At 34.7% G+C, this 26,506-nt stretch overlaps 1 protein-coding gene across 6 annotated transcripts in view; it reads left to right on the top strand.

Moving 5' to 3' along the window:
• tpk1 (thiamin pyrophosphokinase 1) overlaps nucleotides 1–26,506 on the top strand; it is a 78,496-nt gene that overhangs the window by 29,345 nt on the left and 22,645 nt on the right. For 4 of the 6 annotated variants that reach the window (XM_058765062.1, XM_058765063.1, XM_058765064.1 and 1 more), the window contains exons 5-8: nucleotides 1,247–1,319; nucleotides 8,290–8,385; nucleotides 11,814–11,960; nucleotides 14,224–14,335. In XM_058765062.1, the coding sequence (XP_058621045.1) occupies nucleotides 1,247–1,319; nucleotides 8,290–8,385; nucleotides 11,814–11,960; nucleotides 14,224–14,335 (428 nt within the window). The remainder of the gene's footprint in view (nucleotides 1–1,246; nucleotides 1,320–8,289; nucleotides 8,386–11,813; nucleotides 11,961–14,223; nucleotides 14,336–26,506) is intronic. The other 2 variants (XM_058765065.1, XM_058765066.1) reach the window with 2 other exon arrangements.

The raw sequence follows: 26,506 nt of genomic DNA, 5'->3' as shown, positions 1-26,506 counted from the left end.
TCTTTTTAGTGAAACAAACAGATACAGTCTGTGCAACAAGTGTAGTCCGATTTCCGAATGACTCTGCAAAGCGACTCTTCTTTTTAGTGAATCAGATGCATTCAGCAGTACTCTAATTTCTGAATGAATGGCTTTTTTCAGCCTGTTCTCTTAAGTGAATAAAAAACATACAGTGTGACCAATGTAATCTGATTCCCGAACGATTGACTCTACAAATTGGTTCTCCTTAGTGAATCAAAAAAAATATAGGGCAACCAGTTGTTGCTCTTGTCAGTCAATCCTTTTAAAGTGAATCAAACAGAGTTCAAACAGTGCAAAAATGTTTAGTATTGCTGTTTAACATATAATTTGGTCAAAGAATTGGATTCCATTTATGTTGAATTGTTTAGAAATTTGTCTGAAATTTGTTATTGAAATGATTTCATCATTTGGCAGCAGAATTGTATTTCCTTTTTTCCGAAATAATTGTTGCTTAAAAGTACTAGGAGAACAATGAATTGTAAAATGCAAATGCTACTAATATTGATGATTGTCTTAGCAAACTTAGTGTAAGTTTAGCCCCATTGAATTGGCTTTTATTCCCCACACCACCTGTTTATAACAGCTATATTTGCACGCTGGTGTTCTCCTCATTGGGCCTCAGATTCAGCCGTGAGATGAAGATAGCGCTCCTGTAATCCGCTGCAGTGTTACTCTTAAACCAGCTCGGCGGCGCATCTCTGCTCATTCAGCGGCTACATGCACCGCCCAGCAGAGCGTGAAATCGTAACATCAAGTCTTTATGCTTTAATGCCTACCGATACCCACGCTGCCTTTTCTGCTCTCAGGGAATAAAACGAAAGAAGCCACAACATGATCTGCCTTTCTCAAAATGAATACTCTGCCCATCTAAGCGAAGAAAATCTTGTCATTGCCTCCATATATATCGTAAATCTATGTTGCAGGAGTTTGGAGTGAGGTATATGGTGACGGCGCAGCCTGCATCAATTCTCTCAACCCCTCACTGTGTCAAGAGGCTGTCTGTGTCGGTTTTGTCATGACTGGGGACAGATAGTGCTGTGACTGGCAGGCGTTGAATGGCTCTGGTGGGGTCCTGTCACTGAAGCTTTCCATGGCTCGTGTCAGAGACGCACCTTCATTTCACATGAATAAAGGATCTGATGGCTGCACAAATTGTGCTCTTTTTACCCATCACCCTCTCCTCCCGCTCTCTCTCACATCAGTATCTCTCTCTCTTCCCATGAAGTTTTCTCCCAGACTACATAAATGGAGACTTTGATTCAATCCTGCCAGAGGTCAAGGCATTTTACACACAAAAGGTAAGCTTACTCTCTCTGGGACTCTCTTGTGATGTCTCTCTTACTTTCTTTTATGTCCATATGTTGGCACATTCTTAAATCTTACCTCTTTTTAACCAACGCATCTGTATTGCTAGAGTATTAAATTGTTTTGAGGTGTGTTCCCCTACCAAAATTATTATAGGTCATGGGACAAGCCAAAAACGTTTTGCAGGTATACTCTAATACATTATGGTTGCTGAAATGCTCAATGCAATAATAAAAAACATTTTTTTTAAAATACAAAAAATCCATACAAAATTTCATATTTATACTTTTGGCATCAAAGGTTGTTCCAGGAAAGTGGTTTGTGGGCCTGTGAAATGGAAACGGTTGTGCTGCTTAATATTTTTTGGAACCTGTGATAGGATTTTTCAGGATTCTTTGATGAATAAAAACTTAAAAAAAAAAAAAAAAAAACAGCATTTATTTAAAATCGTACAATAACTTTCAAAGGTTTGGGGTCAGTAATTTTTTTTTCTTTCTTTTTATTTTTTTATGAAAGATTTTTTTTTTTCAGCAAGTATGTGTTAAATTGATTTCAAATGATAGTAAAGACTTATACTGTTAGAAAAGATTCCAAAAAAAGTCCAGTTTCCAAAGAAAAAATAATAATAATTAAGCAGCACAACTGTTTCCAACATTGATAACAAATCAGCGTATTAGAATGATTTCTGAAGAACCATGTGAAACTGAAGACTACTTGTAGCCTATAAAATTGCGTTTTGAGGAAAAAAAACACAGGCTAGGTCGCGTCGCATTTTATTAGTCTATTACATTCAGAAATGATGTAGGCTAAAATGCTAAAAACGTCAATCCAAAAGCAAATTAATTTAAGGTGAAACTGATGCCTACCTCTCTCATTCAGCATGAATCGAAGATGTTTCCATATTCGCAACGTATCTGGATGCTAAAATATTATTTATTATAGGCTTTGTACTTTCATCCACGTAAAACATCATCCTTCACATCGGCTATATCAGCACTGAGGCGGTGGTCACGCTGAAAGCAACAAATTGGACAACGGAGCACTGTAACTTTTTATACGTTTCTTTAACTGTATTTTATTTTGATAATGAACCGGCTGCAACGTCGCAAAAATATGTTGCGTCTGTGTGCGCGTGAGGCGCCAGCGCAATATGGCCATACCAACGCTTATTGGTTATACAGATTCAAGACATCATTCAAAACTGTCAAGCTTTTGCAAAACAAATAAAACTGTAAAGCTTTTGCAAAATAAAGAAAACTACTTTCTGCCGTCTCGTTTTCCTTTCCGAGAACTTTGGAACGTGTCACAATGAACTGTAAGCGTAACATTTTTTTTTTTCTTTCATTTCATTAATCTGTAAGTGAAATATATTTAGTGTATAGGCATATATATTCCTTTTTATGTAAGCCTATAGTTTTATTTTGTTTTCTCCGTTCACAGAAGCGCTGCAGGTGCGTAAGATCTGTTGAATCCATCTTACACTATCCTCAGATAATCTCTAACGCCAGTGTATTGCCATTGCAACTAAATATGAAGAGTTCACAGCTGAGCGCGGGCGACCATTACATTCGTTGGATGCGTCAGCGTCACATTTGCATAGTTAATAGAGTGGGGGAACTATGACGTAACTTTGTATGCGGATCGGCTGTTAGCATGAAACTGGTTCCCTCGACAAAAAGCCAATGGGATTTTTCCATAGGCTTTTGGATAATCGCAAAAAATAAGCTCTGTGTTCAATCATAGTTCATGAAACTTACACGTTTTGTCCATCAAGATAATCTTCACAAAATAATATAACTTTGACGAATTTTGAAGCCTAAATAAAAGCGCCAGAACTGAAAAGCTAAACTTAGACTATAAACAAACTACAGCACCACGGTCGCTCGCCTTCAGCGTCACCACCACCGCGCTCCAGACAGCTTTTTCAAACTTATTTTTAACATGTTCAGTGAAAAGGATTTACTCTGTATATGAATTTTAATCCACACTACATGAATCGTTTCATATAAACTGGAATAAATACAAAACTAGAGCTGAAATGAGACATTAGTAATAAATAGTATAGTGAATAAATGAAATAATCTTAACTAAAGGACATTTAAAGCACGTATTTCTGTTCATTTCGAAATAAGGTGCATAAATAAATCCTTGATTAATATGAATATTTTAATTAAAAACGTATCCCCACGTATTTAATCTTTTAAATAACAGCAGAGTGAGCGGGTTTTTGGATATGGTAAGATTAAACTTATTTTACAACAAAGTACCACATTTCAGCTATCATTTTGTTAGGGTGGATACACAAAATGTTATTTTATCCTTGCTTCTATGAAATCCTCAGTCAATATGCTTTCTAACAGCTTCATGGTGTCGTAAACATTTAATTTTAACTTGGCTTTAAGCACTATGCATCATTAGAGTTTCACTTTCACCACGTAAAGCCAGTAAATGTGGTGTTTACCTGTAATAATCGTAATATGAGTTTACCTTATAGTACGAACCCAGAGTCTCTGTATCAGTAGGAAAGCGATAAACTCGAGCTTCTTCCATCCGAAGACTTGTGTCGCATTTCGGGGCAAAGCAAAAAAGAAACATTGTCGAACAAAAATATAAAATGCGGGAAACTATTCATTGGTTATTCTAAAATTAATTGTATTACAAATTATGCTACAACTGGAAAATACTGTAAATTGATAAACTCTTCGGCGTGATGCCGTTGAATGTCTCCGACAGCGCCTGTAGTCCCATTTAGCAACTTGTTAGCAACCGTCTTTTTTAGGCAATTTAACAGCTTAAAAAAATCACGAGTGAGGTGTAACTGGTGTGTTTTATGTCGTAGAATAAAACGTGAAAGTATCTTGAGCCTGTGTGAACCACGCAGGGGCGGACTTAACCAATAAGCGAGGTAAGCGGCCGCTTAGGGCCCCGGGGAATCAGGGGGCCCCATCTGATATTGGCGAAACATATTTGCAGCGTTGAGCAATGTAGCCGTTCTCAGACACATGCGCTGATTTCCTGAACGCAGTGACCAGAAGTGTTTAAGTTAGAATCCACTTACCGATCAAAATGCTGAGTTTTTGTCAAGTGCTGAGTTCTGCAAGGTCGGGGATCATCTCATTATAACAAAATGTAGATACGATGTAAATAAGAGATTAATTGTGCAGTGTAGAGCTTATTAACGGAACGTCGTGAGATCGCAATGAATTGAAGTGAGACAGCTATAATAATTATGAGGGAGCGCTCTTTGCGCTCATGCTAGGCTGACTGTCTCAGAACAGAGATATTCACCTCAGTAAAGAAAGTATTGTGTTTCAAGTCACAATTTTATTTATCTTGATGTTTCAAAATGACTCTCTTGTGTGCTTCTCCTAGGCGCACCGGCGGGAACTACCGCGTACTCGTATAAATGCACGAATGCAATGCCTGGAGATTTTCCCTTAATAATAGGTTTCATTTTCGATTTGTTTCTCGGCAAAGCCTACAGTATGCCCTCAGAACACTTGGAATATATAATGAGTTGCCTGGGATAATTTTATGTTTGTAAAAAGATTGGAAAGGTTTACAATTTATAAAATGGACAAGTATTTTGTTTTGGATAATGTCTTCATTTGTAAACTCAAAAAATAAGGTAGCCAAATTTGGCTTTAGAACAGCATCATGTTGACAAATTACTGGTTGTGACGGTACAAATAAACAATAAACTAGAGCGAGCAAGTAAAATAAGGGTTATAAACACTTGGAATATGGAATGAGTTGCATGGGATAATTTTATGTTTGTAAAAAGATTGAACATTTTTACAATTTATTAAATGGACAAGTGCATGCATTTTTCTTTTCTTTTTTTTATTTATTTTTTATTTTTTTGATAATGTCTTCCTTTTGTGAGCCGAAAAAAAAAAAATAAGGTAGCCTAATTTGGCTTTAGAACAGCAGCAAGTTGACTAATTACTACTGGTTGTGAAGGGATAAATAAACTAAAAACTAGAGTGAGTGAGCAAAATAGGGGTTAAGCATAAAAGGACACATAGTTATTGTATGGGGGCCCCATACCTGGAATTTGCTTAGGGCCCCCAAATCGCTAAGTCGGCCCCTGGAACCACAAACCATATTTAAGGGATTTAACCAAAATCCCATTCAAAAAACCCATTGACTCTGGGACGATGCAACCGGAAGTGCTAAAATCATAGTTCCCCCACTCTATACTACTTGAATTCCTGATTGGTTGACAGCAAATTTCAAATATTAAATAGAATGATAAAATAACGTTATTAACCGGTTAATGGCCATTTCAAATTTTCGATTCTGTTCGGAACTATAAAATTTTATTTTGTTTCTGGTTCTGGTTCTGTTCCAGTCAAAATTTCGTTCGTTTCTGGTTTTCGTTTTCGTTCCTTGAACCGGTTCAGAGCCCTGTTGAAGATAGTAGGAACAATACTGAAAAAATCATAATTATAATTATGAATAAATTCTATTTATTTATTTATATTATTTAGTATTTTAAAATAGAAAACTGTTATTTGAAATTGTAATAATATTTCACAATATTACTGTTTTTTTTCTGTGTTTTTGATCAAGTAAATGCAGCCTTAATAAGCAGAAGAGACTTCTTTAAAAACATTAAAAATCTTGCCACTGTTTGGTTTTTTTCAAATAGATTTTAGGCCTATCCAAGTTAATGTGATACATTAATATATTGAATAAAAATATAAAAAATAATTTTGAAAACTCTTAATTATTTTTAACACATTAAAAAAAATTAAATTATCATTTTTATTCTGCCATCTTAAGACTGGTTGGAAATCATGAGATTAATTGTGATTTAGTTTACAGCTTCTCCAAACATTTCCATAAATTGTTCTAATAATTTGCTAATAATGAGAACAAATAAGGTGATTGTTTCATTTTGGATGCATGTTGTATTTTAATTTCGCACTCTTTGTACAGTATAATCGGGTCTTTGTACATTTATTTATATATATATCTATATATAGATATATATATATATATATATATATATATATATATATATATCTGCTTTGTAATTTAGGATCTTAGCATCATATTTGATGGTTACTGTTTAAGCTTCACATTCAGGGGTCCTTGTCATTAAAAAGCTTGAAAACCACTGGCCTAGAGGACGAAACTATCAAAATTAAATAGACATTTAGAAACCAGAATTTTCAGTTTTCATATTTAGCCTATTTTATGTTAATATTTTTGCATAATATTTGGCCTATGAAGTTCATTGTAATATTAATGAATTTCAATGTTTGATTTGAAACAGTTTTTGGACTTTGGTACGACGAACAATTTTGGTCTTGGGTCCTGATATAAATATAAGTTAAATATTAATGCAAGTTCTTTGCAAACAAACATGGGCTGACACACTTTCTGATTGAGATTCATATTTTGTCCATTCCAGCCGTACCCCCCAGCCACTCACTTCCTCAAGTCATGTAGATTTCACAGATTCACGCCACTGACTTCCTGTCATTCTGGAAAGGTGCAGTGTGGTGTGGTATCAGTCTAGTGGCTAAAGCTCTTAACAAAGCTGGTGAACCTGTGAAGTGAAGTGTTACAGAGAGGCCTCCACTGTGCCCTTGAGCAAAGCACTTAACTGCACTCTTCTCCTGTGGGACCGTCTCTGAAATTAGTGTACTGTACGTCAATTTGAATGAAAACCATCTGCTAAGTAATGAGTACCAGAGGTTATTTGCATTGTTATAATCCTGCATACATGCATTTTTATGTCATTTCTAAGCCGGTGCATGCGGCTTTTGGGGAAACAGAAGTTTGACAGAGCATGACGCCTGAATTTAAATGGGTTTGAAAAGGAATAAAACCAGAGTGATGCTCTGTGGAGGATAAAGGAAAGATCAAGCCGCAACAGAAACAAGCTTCTCGGCTGACGTTTGGATTTTTGCAATACCTGCTGCGATTGAGAAGTCATTTATATACAGCCGTTGGAGGGAACTGAGACTGGAAACGAGCGACGTTCACCTCTGCCCTTCCTGACTCTCAACAAGAGATCCCATTTACAAAACACAAAGTGCGATCAGACAAAAAGCGACAGGAGGTGCTTGTTTGGAGAAGCCAGTCTCTACTAGTGCATCATTAAAGTTTCTAAACTCTTTTTTACAGTTAAAAAGGCCCTTGTTTTCCCCTTTAATACTTGATCTGATTTTGTCAGTCGCATCAAATTCTGAAATATTTCAATATTTTATTGTGGTCATCAACAAAAAGGATTTAATAGGAGCAGTTTTGCTAAACAGTTGTGCCACTTTCAGCCAAAAATTTTTTTTTTAAATCACAAACATCCTGCTATAACATTTATGACCAATTACAGCTTTCATACTTTCCAATGGTTAGGGGGCAATGTTTGTTTTGAATTTTGTTTGTTCTTTAATGCTCACCAAATCTGCATTTATGTGCTTAAAAATACAATTAAAACATTAATATTCTGATATATTATTGCAATTTAAAAAACTGTTTTAATATATTTTAAATTATGTTCCTATTTGTAAAATATACTTATTTGTAATGTATTCCTGCGATGGCAAAGATTTGATTTCTTGTTATTATCAATGATAAACAGTTGATAAACATGTTTATATACTAATAAGAGTCAATTCCGGTAACCGATGCTTTGAGATGACTGAAAAGTGTCCCAGTTAACCTGAATTCACCCTGTATTAACAATTCTCAATATTTTTGTGGAATCCAGAATTCTTTGATAAATAAAAAGTAAAAAAAAAAATAATAATAAAATAATCAATTATTTGACAATCTTTGGTTACATGATTATAAATGTCTTTACTGTCACCTTTGATCAATTTCATTGGTCCTTGCTGTATAAAAGTTTGTTTTGTTTTTTTTTCTGAAAGAAAATCTTACTGACCCCAAACTTTTGAATGTTAGTGTACAGCCATAAAAACCTGAACCCTTTTACTTATTTTGCTCCAGAACTGCAAGCTAATGGAAACGCCAGACCAGGATCTGACAGACTTCACTAAGTGCTTGGCCATTATGGTGGAGGAGATCAAAGCACAGAAATTGCAGGTTGGACTCCATCTCTCTTCTGCTGCATCTCTATAAATCTGTCTCTCTGTATGTTCTCTCTTACTCTTCAGACTCAATCCCTAACTTTTTGACCTCATTTGCACCTGGTATTAATATACATGTCAGGTGATCAGACCACAGGTGGTCAGCATTTTGTGACTGGATTATTAAAACCACATTCGGTGACAGCCAGGTATACATACGTGATCATTTTGCATTTGTATCATAAATCCTGAAAATTGCGACTCACCTGCCAGTCAACAACTGTTATGCTAAAACAACAGATTTAAAAAAAAATAATAATAATAATGCCAGAAATTTTAAAATATAACCAGTTTAGTTGAAAACGACATACCCTTTACCATACGTTAAAAAACAAGTACTTATTATGGGGAAAAAATATAATTTAAAAGAATATACTTAAGTGAGAACTGAATGTAGTAATTGCAGATGCTTAATTGCATGTTAATTGCAGTTGATTGGAAATGTATATTTATTTAATTTATATTAAATGCAGTTAGCTGAACTTAACAGCTTTTTGACCCACTTACGTGTGATTTAATTACAACTTTATATGTAATTTCTTATAAATTGCAATTTAGTACATTTAACATAATAATGTAATATCAAACAAACTACAGCTAAAATTATAATCAAGTTTTACATGTGCTTTATATTAGTCAACACATCAATGTACATCTAATCAAATAAGGTTATTAAAAATGTATATAAAATTTTTTAAAGTTTTAATTTAACAGTGCACTTTTAAAAAGTGTGTTTAGAAACATACATGAAACTGATGTTTCAGTTAATCGACTTTTTATCACATTCATTTTATATTATCTGCAAGTAGATATTTAAAAAATATACTTTCAAGGTTTGAAGTACACTACAAGTGCACATTCAATACAAATAAGTGCACTTCTTTTTGCAACGGTTGTACAGACACTTAAAAAACAATCTTTTCAGTGTGCTTTTCAAAACAAATTTGTTTACTTACTATTATTTTACTAATCTACTAAACTAATACTAACTTCCTAATCTCAAGTGGTTACAGAAAACATACCGGTATTTGCATGTTACTAGGAGGTTTAAACAGGGCCTTTATGACTCCAAAGCAAAGTGTGTTACTCTGTCACACTGGAATGCAGGAATATGTGTACTAAATCACAACATCTAAGTATTGAGATGAGTACATTACAATAGTAAGAAAAGTAGAACTCAAGTTCATTGTGAAAACTTGAGTCGGAAGGATAGCGGTTTCATTCTCACTCGCTTTTTATACCTGTCAAACATAAAAGGTGAGCTCACACCTCAGCTTCAGTGTGAATTCACATCCTCCAGGAGCTGTCAGAGAGGTTTTGTATGGATATTGTGTGTGTGTGTCTGTCTGCTCCTCCTCTAAACCCCAGCCTGAGCTCCAGGCTTGTCAGACTGTCTGTTGGTCCTCACAGAGATGCCCATCACCGTCACAGACACTCCAGAGTTTTACCAATATACGGGCCTCAAGCTCAATCTATATGCATACTATGGCCTTCTTGCTTCTTCCTATTGCGTTTATATTCACCTCTGTATCTCAGTGCTACCTTTTGTGTCTTCAAGCACTCACAAAAGACAAGTAACACTTCTAAAAGTGAATAAGCTTTGTGCTGAAGGTCACTGAGGTAACGAATGAGGTAATTTGACTCTATGTCAGTCTTTGGATGTCTAAAACATGAATACAACTATTAAAATATTTATTTATCTGCTTGTTTTAGACCGTTGACTCCAGTTTATTGGTTTTAGCCTGAGAAGACACACCAACAGAATGCCAGTCAACATTTATGGACTATTTGATGCACGTTGCAAACCAAAATCAGCAAGTCCAACCATGGTTTTTCATGTCTAATTGGACAGAATAAGTTGCAAAGTGGACCAGACGTTATGCCAATAATTACAGAAATGGCTTTGTGAGATGTCGGTTTTGTGTTTTTGCTGAAACATTTTGAACTGGCATATTAGACTTGGCTGGTAATGTGAAGACATACTTTGACCCTCAGACTCCGAGTACAAGTTGCAAACATATCATTTCTGCTTCACTTTTTAAAAAAGTTTTGCAATCAGTCCACATAATTACAGAGGCACTGTAACATGAACAATTTATGTGTCAGATGTCTCATAAGTCCCGCTATTTAAATGAGCCAGTGGGGGCTGGCAGTGAAGTGTTGATTACCCTCTGTGCATTTTAAAGAGATTTTTGTCTCGTAGAGTTGTTGGATCTCACAGGGTGATGGGTACATTGCAGTATTCAGACAAATGGTCCCGGGAGCAAATATCAAAGACATTCTGCCAAGTCAACGTTTTCTGGTCCGCACTGTTCCCTCGGAATACTTTCCATAATGTATGACTCTGTTGTTTAGTGAAGAAGGACATAATTTTTGGCTGCAGTGGGAAGGAAAAAGCTACGGTGCAACTTTGGAAAAGCACTCTTAGAACATTTATCATCAACTTGCAGAATCTACATCCCACAATCGCTCATTTGTTTGTCCGTTCGTTCAATCATTCATTTGTTTATTTGTGTATTCGTTTGTTGAAGCAATAGCACTTTTAAAATATTTATTCTGGAGTTGCATAAATAAACTTCATCCACTACTTTGCACCCACAATCACTGATTTGTTGGTTCATTTTAAAACATTTATCCTGTAGTTGCATAAAACAATCTCAATCTACTTGTTTTGCTCCCACAATCACTCATTATTTTGCTTGTTTGCTCATATATCTGTTCATTCATTAATTTCTTTGTCTATTCAAGACTTTAAGAACATTTACCCTTGGGTTGCATAAAAAATGGTAGGCCTACACTGCAAAAAATGCTTTTCTTACTTAGATTTTTTGTCTTGTTTCCAGCCAAAATATCTAAAAATTCTTATATCAAGAAGGATTTTCTAGACAAGTAAAAATGATTTCAGAAAAAAACAAGTCAAAATTAAGTGAGTTTTTGCTTGGAACAAGCAAAATAATCTGCCAATGGGTTAAGAAAAATAATCTTGTTTTCTGTTTGAAATAAGATTATTTTTCTTATTTTGATTCATTTGTTGGTGCAACAGCACTTTATGAAAAATGTAGAACATTTATCCTGGAGTTACAAAAAAATAGTTTGTTCATTTGTTCATTTGTTTGTTTGTTCGTTTTCTCACTTGTTTTTTTGGTCATTTGTTCGTGCTACAGCACTTAAAGAACATCTGTCCTGCAGTTTCTGCCACTTTGCTCACACATGTTCACTGATTTGTACGCTCATTCATCTGTTCATTCATTCGTTTGGATAGTTGTATATACAGTACATTCTTTTTTTTGTGCAACATAACTCACAATCTCTCATTCATCGGTTTATTTGTTCATTCTGTGGTTATTTTATTTATTTGTTTACTCATCTGCCTTTTTTTTGCAGATAGATGCCATCGTAACCCTGGGTGGTCTTGGAGGCCGCTTTGACCAGATCATGGCCACAGTGGAGACTTTGTTTCATGCCCAGAAGATGACCGACCTGCCTGTGGTGGTAATACATGATCGTTCTCTGGCTGTCCTCCTCCAAGAGGTAAACACTTCTCTCCCTCTCATTAGCATGTAATAATCAGTGTTTGCACTCGTGTGCTTTTGACATCCTGATTGCGGCACACAATGGTGATATTAAGCAATTAACAACTGCAGAGACACTTTACTGCCTCTTCTGCGTTGTTTCCTGTTTGTGCACTTTTGAAAGGTCACAACTCTTGATCCAAAAAAATACTGAAAGCATTGTCAACATTTTTATTCAACACTACTATATAAAGCAAATAAAGGCATGTGAGAGATGCGTGTGTGTATTTTATGATGCTTTAGAGATCAGACCAGCTCATATTTGCACAATAACACTATATAGTACATGACAAGCCCTTGTTTTGAATTTTGCAGACATGTATAGAAAATAGTAAGACATAGTAGTCTTGTCCAACTAATAAGAAACCTTAGAGAATTGCTCTGGCTGCATTACTTTGCATTCTGCATGAGAATATTTAATCAACCGCTGAGGCTATATAGAGAATATAAGACATTGAGATGATTGTGAAAATCTTAATCTATCTAGAAATTTAAATGAATGCATCTCAGTCTATATAAAGATGTCCTTGACTGCTTCAGTCCCTCATAAAGCAGACTTATAAAACATGAATTCAGTTCTCTGTCTGTGCAGCACTCATTTACTGCTATTCCTGGCTTTTCAGAGACGGATAAAAATGAGTTTTGAATAATCAAACTTTGAAGTTTGCACAAGGCATGTTTAGATTAAAATAAAACATTTATAACATTTATAATAAAACATTATAACATTTATATATATAATAGCATCTAACTTGCCAAAAGTAATAGGTGCTAATTATTACTTAATTAATAGTTCTTGGAACATCCAGCCAGTTATCTGAATATCTGTAATTTTGGAAGCTTCGTCATTCATTTTACTTTTAAGTGTGTGTGTGTGTGTGTGTGTCGACAACAATACACCACTTTAGAAATGTGATAATTGAAATGATCACAATATTGAACCAGACTGTTGTCTGTGATGAGAACTGAGAACAGCATTACAAATGGTGGGTTGCCAGTGCCTCTGCGGGTGAGAAAGTTTTAAAATTCAGCTTTTCTGGCAGTTTATTTCTCCATTTATGCAGGTCTGCAGTGGAGGAACATGTGACCCTGGACCACAAAACCAGTCTTAAGTGTCAATTTTTCGAAGTTGAGATTTACACAGCATCTGAAAGCTGAATAAATAATCTTTCCATTGATGTATGGTTTGTTAGGATCAGATAATATTTGGCCGAGATACAACTATTTGAAAATCTGGAATCTGAAAATCAAAATATTGAGAAAATCGCTTTTAAAATTGTCCAAATGAATTCTTAGCAATGCATATTACTAATCAAAAACAACGTTTTGATATATTTACAGTAGTAAATTTACAAAATATCTTCATGGAATATGATCTTTGCTTAATATACTAATGATTTTTGGCATAAAAGAAAAATCTATAATTTTGACCTATACGGTGTATTTTTGACTATTGCTACAAATATACCCCAGCGACTTAAGACTGGTTTTGTGGTCCAGGGTCACATATGTGAATTTAGAGTCTCTCTCGGCATAATATTACATAAATATTACATTTATAAACAATTCTAAAACCACCAGCTGACCCAGACTTATTTAAGATAGTTTGCTAATTTGCTTCCAAGTGAACAGGCAGACTTAAGAATGTACTGGCATACTGTATTTCAAATACTCTGAAGTAATACAATAACTTTAGACAGATATTTAAAGGGATAATTCATCCAAAAATAAAAATTCTGTCATTAATTACTCACCTTCATGTCGTTTCAAACCCCTAAGACCTTCTTTCTTATTAAGATATTTTTGATGAAATCCATGAGCTTTCTGACACTGCATAGACAGCAACAGAATTACCACGTTCAAGGCCCAGAAAGGTAGTAAGGACATCATTAAAATAGTCCATGTGATATCAGTGGTTCAACCTTAATTTTATGAACCTATGAGAATACTTTTTGTGTGCAAAGAAAAAAAAAACGACTTTATTCTATAATTTCTTCTCTTCACTGTCAGTCTTCAGGGCGCGTTCATGAGTGTACCACTTACTACCTTTCTGGGCCTTGAACGTGGTAGTTACATTGCTGTCTATGCAGGGTCAGAAAGCTCTCGGATTTTATCAAAAATATCTTAATTTATGTTCATTATTTTCCCACATCTACTAGATTTTCGAATAGAGTCTCATTCCATTCTATGACCATCTCCTGCTCTTTCGCTCACACTTACAGGGCAGACAGCACCGTCTGAACGTGAACACTGGCTTGGAAGGGAAATGGTGTAGTCTGGTTCCTGTGGGCAGCCCTTGTCTAACCACCACTTCTGGGCTTAAATGGAACTTGGGTGAGTCGCGCGCCTGTAGGCCACAGGTCTGTCCACCCACTCAAACACCAAACACACACTCACACGGACATCCCAGAGGACCGTCTCCCAGTCTGCACCATCCTCTGTGCTCTATTTACATGGCCTGTCCTAGATAGGAGACATTCATTACCCCTGACAGCTCAAATCTCCAGCAAACTCCCACTGATGTTACAGTTGATGCAGTTTGTCAGGCTTAGATTTAGAAAGGGCTCACATTTACATCATTGGGTTTTAGCTTCTCAATAGCATTTGCTTTTCGAATTGTTCATTTTGTTTCATAAAATAAAAATGCTATTTCCTCTAGGAATGGCCTATTGAGAGGAAGGCTCTCAGATTAAACAAAAGAAGAGAAACAGTTTTGAGGACATTGGTTTTGTGCTGTGTACCAGATATACTGCACTGTGCAATCCATCTTTACCTCAATGTTAGACAGTTTTTGCTTCCTTTTTAAATTATATAAAGGAACATGGAGGATTTTTATGCTTTTCTTATATTAAATATGACGTTTGTGATTGCTGCATGACCAAGATCACCAAAATCTTCCATTGTTCAGACAAACAAATGGTTTGAAGAAACTACACACTTCACCTTTAAGGATCAACTTCACCTTTTCTTTGAAACTGAATCAAACTTTGGTCATCTAAAAGCTTGTCTTTAGTGGTTATGAAGAGTTGTAGCTCTGAGTGGGTGAAAGTGGGCCGCCTCCTACGTGCATTAAATGTTAAAGGTGTGCCAAACGACTGCTCTGACTGAAGACATTAGAAGGAATAGTAATGTAGCCCAACTGTTTGCCTTTGATCTGCTAATGCGAGCTGTCAACGAGAATAATCTCTAGCAAGTTTTCTGCGGAGGCCGGGGCTCGTCGTGAAAAAGCAAGCACCCCTCCTCCTATTAAATCCTGCAGAGGGCACAGGGGGTGTTGTTGCGGTGGGACTGAAGTGACAGATACATGACTGAAAATTTTTGCTTCATTGTGTACCTGCCGTTTCTGCAAAAGGAGAATTTTCCACCCGATTGTGATTGCTCTGGACTATGACCTTTGAACTTGACTTTAAAACAAACAGCTTTAATAAGCTGTTTTACTTTAATAAACACTTTTACTGTAGTACATGATTTGTAAACGAATATATTTTGACATTTGCATCACATAAGCTCTATATGTATGGCTTTTCTGACATAGTAAACTTGCTCAGTGGCTCACCTGGTACAGCGTTGCACTTGTGATGAGGAGCACGCAGTATGAGCCCTGTGAAACAAGATATAATAAAACAGCTCAAATACTTTCAAATACATTTTAGAGGAAGCAAACTAAAATGGCATGGTTGCTTCAGCAAATGCGTTTTTATCTTTTATCTTTATGTTTGCTTTTTAACACTGTCGACTCAATTAGGTTTATGATAGGGTCTAGTGTTGGTGAAACCCTAGTGTTGGATTTTAGCTCCGCACACTGGACATGTAATTTTTCAAACTGGCCTAATAAACACAGCAACTAATGTAATAAAAATTTGTTTCAGATAAAAAAGCAATGTAATATAATTTTGCAGAAATGTTGTCACAGACACATTTTTCAAATATGGTTGTTAGATGCTTTGAATTTAGTTTTGATTACATGTGGTACAAAATGATTTTTGTTTTATTTTTAAATAAAATTAAAAAAAAACACTGACTGTTCTACAAATTGGTGACATTTTCAAAGTGAAATTTCTAGAAGCTGCATGACAGCACTTAAGCCCCATATGCACTTTGAAAAAAAAGAAGTAATGAACACAAAAATGCATATTTGTTGCATCTCATGGTGCTGTGTTTATTAGTCTTGTTTTGTCTCATTACACTCAGCTCTTGCCCAGACTCCCTTGAGTCTTGAGTGTGATAACGAGAGAAACATTTTTTGAGAGATAAACTACCAGTAATCACTTTTGTAATTTCCTGTATGAGTTCGAATAATTCTGCCTTTGGGGTTTTAGAAAAATCTAGTACAATGGAGACCAGTTTCTGGGTAGGCCCTGTTTTTGATTTGTAATAGTAAATATAATAGAAATGTATCACAGTAAATAACAGTAGACTTATTTCTTTAATTTTAGCAGATTATTAGTTTTTGAAAATCCAGTTTTAGTCACTCACTCTGGATAGCGCATTTACAAGCTACAGGAATGAGCTTTATTAAACAGATTTACCAAACTAGTTAATACTTACTCTGTTTAATCTTTGTAAGAAATATTATGATGATGATCCAAACATATGTCTATTGTATATTGAAATATAATTTAATTGAATAATTTAATATGTTTAAAAATGTGATTACCTGGGATGGCAAGAGACATTTGTCATTATAATAATAATCATTTCTAATTATTATCAATTTTAAAAAACAGTTGTGCTGCTTGCTTAATTTTTTGTGTGGAAGTCATGATAATTTTTTTCGGAGTGTCTATTTACACTTAGTGCAAATAGCCTGCCTTGTTGGCAGAGGCTATTTACACTAACTCTGCACACCAACATGTGATTGGGATAGTTGACATTATAAAAAACGGCTATGAATAATCAGCTCCAGTGGTGCAGATAATAAAGCGTGCTAAGGTCTTTTTGACGAGATTGACCCGGGTTCAAACCTACGGAGCCCCTAAAGGGACATTGGCAAACTATCGCGTGCGCACGAGAAACTATAGTTACAGTTTCCTGTTGCATCACTTCTGCCATCTTACACAGAAGAAAACAAGAGCATGCATGTGCATGAATTAGCCTAATTGAGATCTATTTTGGCCTTCAATACTAAAACATTGTGTCTGTTCTTGCATTCGGACACAGATAAATCATTACTGAACAGCATAAGAACGGCTTTTTCTCTCAGGCTATATTCCACCTGAACAATACATAGCCTAACATCTCAGGACTGTCCATCTGTACATAACTTCTCAAAACTTTTCATCTGTAAAATAGCACATTCATAATTCTTTCTATTTTCTCTATAGGCCTATGTTGTACATAACCTAAAACATTTGCACATTCATAATTCTATTTTATCTATATTTTTATTACCATAGTTATTGTTTTTTAATGCATTGTCTATTCTGTTTATTATTAGCCTTATATTTCACTCTATTACCTTAAATTATATGCATGACTACACTCTCTCTGTACTTTCTCCACTGGATGCTCCTGTCACCAAGACAATTTCTTGTGTTTTTGTGCGTAAACACACTTGACAATAGCTCTTTCTGATTCTGACATTTAAAACGCATTTTGAGGTCTAGAAGGATTGGTAGCTACAGTATAAAAGCTCAAATTTTAGATTTCGATATGGCAATAGCCTATTGTCCCACATACAACTCTAAAAGCCAGTCAAATATGTATATAATCGAAAGCGATTATTTATTTTTGATAATTATTACTTTACTTCAGTTTGGTTTTCAATAACTGCTGTTAGTTTCGTTTCATTTTCGTTTTTTATTTCTTTGACATTTCTTTGACATTTTTCTTTCTTTCTTGATAAATAAATGCCTTTATTTTCGTTAAATACAGTTCCTAATATAACATGTCTTAAGATTTTCAAACATATGCTGACGAAAATGTCCCTTTAGGGGCTCCGTACAAACCTGCCTTCTGCCGAACTTTTATTTTTCTTCCTTTTCAAATCTTATATGACATCGTAAAAGTAAAGTATCGGGTAGGGTTAGGGTAGGTGTAGGATAGTAGCATCCATTTAATAATTTGAATTAAAATTACAATTTACACTCAATACGTTATTATTGCATACCGTTTTATAATGTAATACAATACTGAAGTGCAGATAATTGCCACTATTTGCAACAAGTAGTATAAATAGCAGAAAATCTTGATATTTTCACTTATCTATCGCTACTTACACTTAGTGCAAATAGCCGCTGCAAATTTTTTTTAGGATTATTAGATGAATTAGAAATTTTAAAAGAACTTTTGAAATAGAAATATTTTGTAACAATGTAAAGGTTTTGACTGTCACTTTTGATCAATTTAATGTGTCCTTGCTAAATAAAAGTATTAATTTCTTTCAAAAGAAATTATTTTCAAAATATAAATGTATTTGCTTTGCTACTTTGTAAAAGCTCAATTCACTTAAAACATTTGACTCTTCTCTCACCTTTTAATTATTCCCATATTTTGTGGATTAATCATAACCACAGAAGTGTTTACTTGCACATTAGTGAATGTTTCCAGATAACAAGTGCAGAAGTGTGAGTTTATCTTCTCACAATAGCCTGAGGCTGATGTACAGTTAAGTTCAACGTAAGAGAATTCTGCATGTTTTGACTGGAGTTACTCCATCCAATGCCTCCTCCTGGGAAAAAGACCTGCCAAGACACTTAACCTTAAGCAACTTACCACCAGCAGCTAGATGACACTTATAGCCCTCATAAACAGCGCTCATACACACGCATAAGGCATGGCAGATTTGTGTATGTTGAGAGGAGTTCCAGCGTATGTGTTTATAAAACCTTTGGGAATATATTAATGAAGGCATAACAGAAAAAATACCAGGGTGAGGTAATCATGATGAGCTGCCAAGGAGAAGCACCACAACTCATGTGTTACAGTTATTTGAGATAACAAGCCACGAAATATTCAGCTACACTAAGGGCATGACTGCTGTTTTCTCTGAAAGTGTTGACCTGCTCCTACTCAAACTGAAAACTGAGAGCTTACAGTGTTACATTTGGTGTTGAATGTAGAATTAATAGGCTGTTGACCTCAATGCTCAGTCCGTGAGAAAGACAAATTAATTAATTTTGCCATTAGCCATATTTTCTTCTTTAATATTTAATGCATTTATGATGTGTAAATATTGAATAGTAATATTTACCTCAGTATGTTTTTGCTAAATGTGTTTTTGTTCTTGCAAATAAACTGCATAAGATTTAGTGGATTTTCTTTGAAGACTTTGTAAACTTAGTGTTTGGAAAGTTTAAGTTTGCTGTCTATTAAGACTAAGTACGATGAATTTCATATTGTTGCATCTTCTATGAGTTTTGTGGCTAGGGAAATACACAAGCCCTTGCGATTTGAAGAATTTAATTTGCGTTTTAGCTCAAAGCATGGTGACTTATGGGGACGTGTAAATAATTGCTAATTAGAATTCATAACTGCTTTAGTTCCATTTAGTGCTTTTAATGAAGTCTGTTCTAAGTTGTTGTGTTTAGTGATTAACGTTCACTTGTAGTGTTCTAATATAGATTTTGGTCACTTGATAGAAAAAAAGTAGCTTGTGGGAAAAACTGCAGATGACAAAGTGTACTGAAAAAATGTAGTTCCGTTTGTAGCGTCTAAGTTTGTAACTAAGTGTTCCACAACTAAAGGCCCTGTCACACCAAGGACAGTAAATGTAATGATAACTGTGTCTAAAAAGTTTTAATAATTGTTGTAATTCTAATTCCGTTGTGTTTCATTGTTTTGTGACTTGTTTCCATTGTGTTGTGGCTTGTTTCTGTTGTGTTGTGGCTTGTTTCCATTGTGTTGTGGCTTGTTTCTGTTGTGTTGTGGCTTGTTTCTGTTGTGTTGTGGCTTGTTTCCATTGTGTTGTGGCTTGTTTCTGTTGTGTTGTGGCTTGTTTCTGTTATGTTGTGGCTTGTTTCTGTTGTGTTGTGGCTTGTTTCTGTTGTGTTGTGGCTTGTTTCCATTGTGTTGTGGCTTGTTTCTGTTATGTTGTGGCTTGTTTCCATTGTGTTGTGGCTTGATTCTGTTGTGTTGTGGCTTGTTTCTGTTGTGTTGTGGCTAATTTTGTTGTGTTGTGGCTTGTTTCCATTGTGTTGTGGCTTGTTTCTGTTGTGTTGTGGCTTGTTTCTGTTGTGTTGCTCTAATTTCCTTGTTGTGGCTTGTTTCCATTGTGTTGTGGAGATTTCATTATGTTGCGGCTTGTTTCCTTTGTGTTGTGGAGATTTAGTTGTGTTGTCTGCACTACTGGGCCACTGTAAAAGGTCCCTTACAGTTGCCAAAAATATAACCTTTGGGTTTTTGTTGTTAAAAATAACTAAGCAAGCCCAGCTCAGGTGACAAAAAGTAACACAAAAGTAATATAATGCACTACTTTTCATAAAAAGTTATGTAATTAGTTACTTTTTATGGAGTAATGCAATATTGTAATGCATGACTTTTAAAAGTAACTTTCCCCAACACTGCTCATAACGATAACTGTATCTATACATTTTTAATAATCATTGTAATTCTATGAGTATGGGGAAGTCCACATAACAACTTTAATGAAAACAGAGGAACAATGTCATTGGAATCCTTTTCAGAATTATTTTTTCTAGCCGAACATTCATAGCCAATCAGAATCCATCCCATATATAATAAATATATAACAATATATAATAAAAATAATGTTATTTTCTGTTGGTGTGAATGCTAGTTTGTTATATAGTTATTATTGCAGTTATCTTTCATAATGTGAATGAGCCTGTATTAAATAATTTGAAAAGGCCGTTGAACTAGTTACTAAAAACTGATCAGTTTAATGAAGTCCTTAACTACTTGCAAGAGCCACATATTGTTTTGAAAACAAGATTTTAAAAGAAAATAGAGATTTTGTTTGACAAGTAAATGTTTCTTAAGAGAGCAGAAGCATTTCTCCTCATGCAACGGAGGCGTTTCTGCCGCGGCTGAGTGATTCATTCAGAGCTTTTAGCTCTAGTGTTGTTCTCTAGTGGACTTCGGGGTTAGAACCTCATAGCGGCGCTCATTTAAACTTTTTGATTCAGCTATTGTAGCACAAGCCAGGATATTGCTTCCCTCCTCTACAGCAGCACCTCTGCAGATGATGGCACTTGCAACAGAAGCCCTGCTAACCTCAGATTACGACACATCCAGCACAAAGTGATGCTGTAGAGACCCTTCAGCTCAGATGGTCAAGGCTCCTGCTGCCTTACTGGATACGATTTTTGTGTCCGCTGAAAAGCACGCTTTGTGTAAAAGATGTCATTGAAGGCAGTGTCTTCCCAGAGGTTATGGCTAATTCATTAAAGGCTGTTTAATGGATGCCCGCTGTGGCCCTGAGTGATTTAGGACCTCAGACTCTCATTCTTGGTAATAGCAGCAGAATGGGATGACTTTACGGCCCATTACTATTCTGCTCCCTTGATGTTGCTGTAGGGGTAGATATCAAGGCCAAATATTAAAGTTAGTCATCAGGCCAGGGAAGGAGCCACATTTCGAGAGGGTAATCACGACGGTATTTTGATTTTTGACAAGAACTTTGTAGAGCACTTAAAGGGAATCTCGCCAGCACCTGAAGAGACTTATAAAATTTATACCAGCTCAGTCATGTAGAGCTGCATGTACTGTTCAAATTCACTTTGATGAGTCTTTGAAAACAGCTGATGCTGATGCACCTCAGATCATTAAAATTAAGTGAATACATTTTGTGTTTTTAAAGTCCCATGGCAGATAGAGTTTGCTTGACATTTTGTCACTGTTTTGTTGTTTAGTGTGCTTTTTAACTGCTTGTCATACTGAAAAAAGAATTTTTTAAGCTACTATAGCTTAACAAAATAAAGTAACAACAGCAACCCTTTTAAAAACATCTAGCTGAAATCTTACTCACCCAAAGCTGTTTTAATATACGTATTAAATATTCTTATTATATATATATATTAGGGCTGTCAGTCGATTCAAATTTTTAATCCAGTTAATTGCATGATGTGGTGATTAATCACAAATTAAATTTAGCTGTGAAAATACCCCCAAAAGATAACTTAAAGACTTTATTGTGTTAAATGAGAAAAGTATAGAGTAGAAGATATTACAAAGTAGCTTTAGAAATAAATATTTTAACATAAAATGTATTACATATAAACGTTTATGCTACAACAGCCTAATATAAACTATGGAACATAAAAGATCATTTGAGAAACATATTAGTATTTTTTGTTCATACATTGAAAGTCATTGTTAACCAAAACAGCTTGGTTACCAACAGTCTTTTTCTTCTGGTGGCCAACATTCTTCATTATTTTCTGTTATGTTTCCTGAAAGAATGTAAGTGGAAGAGGTTTGAAATAACATGAGGGTGAGTAAATGATGACAGAATTGTTCTTTTTGGGTTAACTATCAATTTTTTCAATTAAATGATATGCAAAATAAGAAACTAAAACTGCCAGTAGGTGGCGGTAAATGTCTTATGAGTAAGTAATTTAGTCAATCATTCAATTTCTTCAAACTGCTGATTCATTCAGGAATTAAGTAAATGACTCTCTTTATGAATGGGTCATTTAATCATTGGTTCGCCCGATTCGTTCAAAACGCAGATTCGTTCAGAAACTAAAAATCACTGCTGTGTTGTTAAGAGACGCACAACAGTTCTGCTGTGGCTTTATAGGTAATATTTTTGTTTAGCAAAATTGAGCAAGGATAATATTGTAGCCTATCTAAAATATAACAAAATAAAACTTCTTATTTACTGAACTGTTGTTTAAAATCACATTTGCTGTTCGGGACAATAACAGCACTGGTGTGATATTGCTCTCACTGCATGTATGATATCGCTTATCATTTAAATTTCATTTAACTTATACAGGGGCATTTTTTGCCCCAATATCTTAAATTTTAAGGGAGCATAACTGCATTTTATAGGCTACATCACGCAGTGAGTTGTAACCCTGCGTCATGTTTCTCAACAGTATGAAATGTAAGATGATGTACAGGCCTTGGGCGGTGCGGGTGCCGTTTTTTACAAAAACAATTAGCCTCTTTTAATGAATTAAAGATCTTATAGGATAATATAATAAAAATTGAAATCATAAATGTTCGCTAAAACAACTAAACTAGAATACACTCTAGTTTATGTAAATACAGAGTTCTGGCATGAAACTCTAGATGGCGCAGTCCGATAGGTCTAACTTACTCTGACCTAATGACATCATTATCACATGGCACAGCTGATTGGTTCTCTCCTGTATCGGTAGCCAATGCGCTAGCTGCTCAACATTCAAATATATGACTAGTGCTTGCTGTAGCAGTTTGCAGTGTGCTTCAGAAACCCTCCATCTTCCCCAGCTCCACCTGTATAGATCTTCTATGAGGTGATTCATGTACACTATATGGGGGTTATTTCAGCGGTATTTCTTACATGCTCACAGCAGCATGTTGTGGATGTATTGGCTGTAGCAAGTCTCGGTACTTGCTCTGCCACAGCAGTAGCAGCAGCATAGCAGATCTATTCCACCAAGACCAAATACATCATTAAAGGGATACTCCAACCCAAAATTTAAAATTTTGTATGCTTTTCTGTGTCAGCCATGACACAAGGATACGTTTTCTACATGAATTTACGCTTTGATTTGAACTATATACTCCAAAATGGTGCTACGGTGACGTTACTGTGCCGAATTGTTGAATAAAGTCAGTATTTTTGTTTTATTTCCGTAATAAAAGTATTCTCGTCGCTTCATAACGTTACGGTTGAACTACTGATGGCAGATTTCTGACGATGTTTTTCATAGTTTTCTGGACCTTGTCAGTGTAATTTACTATGCAGTCAATGGGACAGTCACAAGCCTCCCAGTTTTCATCTAAAATATCTTAAATTGTGTTCCCGAAGATGAACGAAGCTTTTACGGGTTTTAAGTGATTAATGACAAAATTTTAATTTTGGTGTGGAGCATCCCTTTAACATTGTCATGTACATTACCATGCCAATCCCTCTGAGAGTTGTCATGACAGAACTAAATTTATTATAGTAATTATTATAGTGTCATGTATATATTAAATATATATATAATTCATATAACAAAGTAGCATGTAACTAAATATTATGCTTTAAAAAAAGACCTAAAGTCATTTGTTTTGATTCAGTTCATTTACATGAGCTGTTTGAATGAACCGATTCATTAGAATGAACAAGACTTTTTTGAATAAGACTATTTTGGAAACACTACTTAAAAATGTAGTAAAGTTTTGCTAATTAGTTGCATTTCACTGTATTGGTATGCTAATCACACTGTTAGCCTTTTCTGCTAACTTTCCCCTTGACACTGTTAGGTTGAATTTGTGTTTTTTGTTGAGGGAGGATTAAATCTGCAGGTTGGGGAAGCAGAAAATTAAGGGACACTGACAGACTTCCTTCTGTTCGTGTGAATCTTTAAAATATGTCACACTTTTCTTCTCAGAATGTCTCAGCGTGAGTTTGTGTAACTGAGAGTTTTATAGGATGGGGAAACTTGACATTTCGACCATTTGAAAGCTAATGCCACACACTTTTTCAAGTGAAAATAATATTACTTTCTTTTCCTTTACCCAGTCCTTCAAGTGAAAAATTTTAGAACTGTTGTGATGACAATGTCATTACGTTCCCAACTGGAAATAAAGAGACGTTATATAACTCTCAAAATTGTTGTACACATGCTGTCCTCTGCACAATAGTAGTGGTTGTCTCTGTTAGTTATGAAGGCCTTGAAAGTGGGTCATTGTTTTATAACATACTGTAATATGCCGTTTTGCTCTGAGTTTACCATATAATAGATCTGGACTGTCTTCCGGACTGAAACCGTGTTACGATCCCATAAGATAAATTACCATCTCAGCGGGGTGACGTAGAATAGTTGTCGGTGGGGTGTTTTTACAGAAGATCGGTCAAAGTGAATATTTATTGTGATTACTGTGGTTAAAGCGGGGCATTTATAGCTTTGCTGTCAGATTTCAGTTATTACCATAAAGACCTCTGAAGGACAGAATCTATTTAGTGTTTGTTTTTTTCATCGCAGGTAGATGAAAGGACAGCTTGTCTCCTTTTTGCTTTTATTCACTATCTCTCTTTTACTCGCTCTCCTTCTCGTCACTTACTCTCTCTCTCTCTCTCGTTTTGTATTGTTCTTTAGCTTTTCTCTCAGCCTGCCAGTGTCTCAAAGTAGAGAATAAAAATTGTCTGAGGGGAAGTCAAGTGAGTCTTCAACAGGAAGCATGGCTTGCAGACCTGGAAATAAAATTATAAATCATCACTAAATTTGGCTGTATAAAATAAAAAAAAACTAATAATATTTTTAAAAAATCAGTTATTCAGTTATTTTAAATAAAAATAACTTTATTCAGTTATTGTAAATAGAAATATTGTAGAAAAATATAAATGTAAAGTCGGCAACACCAAAGCTCCAAAAGTATCAAAAACTTGATATAAAAATGTAAATAATGAAGATGAAGATGTCTGATGAAGAGCCTGCATGCTCGAAACATCACACGCTATGCGAAAGTTTTTTAAATATTTTTTTTTGATACTTTTGGAGCTTTGGTGTTGCCGACTTTACATTTATATTTTTCTACTTGTGTTTCAGTCGAGCACCCATTTGAGATTGATGTTTGTTGGCTTTTTGTCAAATAGAAATATTGTCAAATCAAAATAATATTTGTTTATTTTATTTTATTTTATTTAGAAAGCTGCTGTGTAATAAGACAGTGTACAGTCAGCTGGACTGTATTCCCTTTTAGCAGCTTTAGCAGTATAAAATATTAAACTAATAACAAAAAAAGCCATTTTAAATAAAAAATATTAATTTAAACAATAGTTAGTTGCCGTGTAAAAATACTGTTTACAGTAAAATGGATTATATTCCCTTCAGACAGCCTTTAGCAGTATAAATTATAATATATAAAATATAAAAATAACAATAATAATCTGTTATTTTACATAAGAAATGTTTTTACTCAAATCAAAGAAAATTGTATTTATTTATTTATTCATTCATTTATTTATTTATTTATTTTTTACAATGTAATAAACAAAAATGAACAATCAGCTGGTTTCTATTCCCAGCTTGTAACAGCATAAAATAATGAATTAATAATAAAATAATTGATTATTTTAAATCAATAAATAAATAATATTTTTTTAAATAAATAAATAATATGATTATTACTGAAAATATTTTATTTATTTATTTGTTTATTTGGTAAGTAAGTAAATAATTATACTGTGTAATAAGGCATAATGTACAGTCAGCTGGCAATTCAGGCAATACAAGACTTCTCCATCAAAATTATTTGTTATTTTATTGTTATAAAATTATTACATATTTTCTTGACTACCCATGCAAAAAATAAAATATAATTTTTTGTGGTAGGCAGGTACCAGGCCAACAAAAAAACAAAACAAAAAAAACACTTATTGTTGAGCCCTGCCTCACACATATA

Source organism: Onychostoma macrolepis, chromosome 24 (genome assembly GCF_012432095.1).
Source record: "Onychostoma macrolepis isolate SWU-2019 chromosome 24, ASM1243209v1, whole genome shotgun sequence".
NCBI lineage: Eukaryota > Metazoa > Chordata > Actinopteri > Cypriniformes > Cyprinidae > Onychostoma > Onychostoma macrolepis.
The sequence above is the reverse complement of the archived record's forward strand: the minus strand, read 5'-3'. Positions and strand labels throughout refer to the sequence as shown.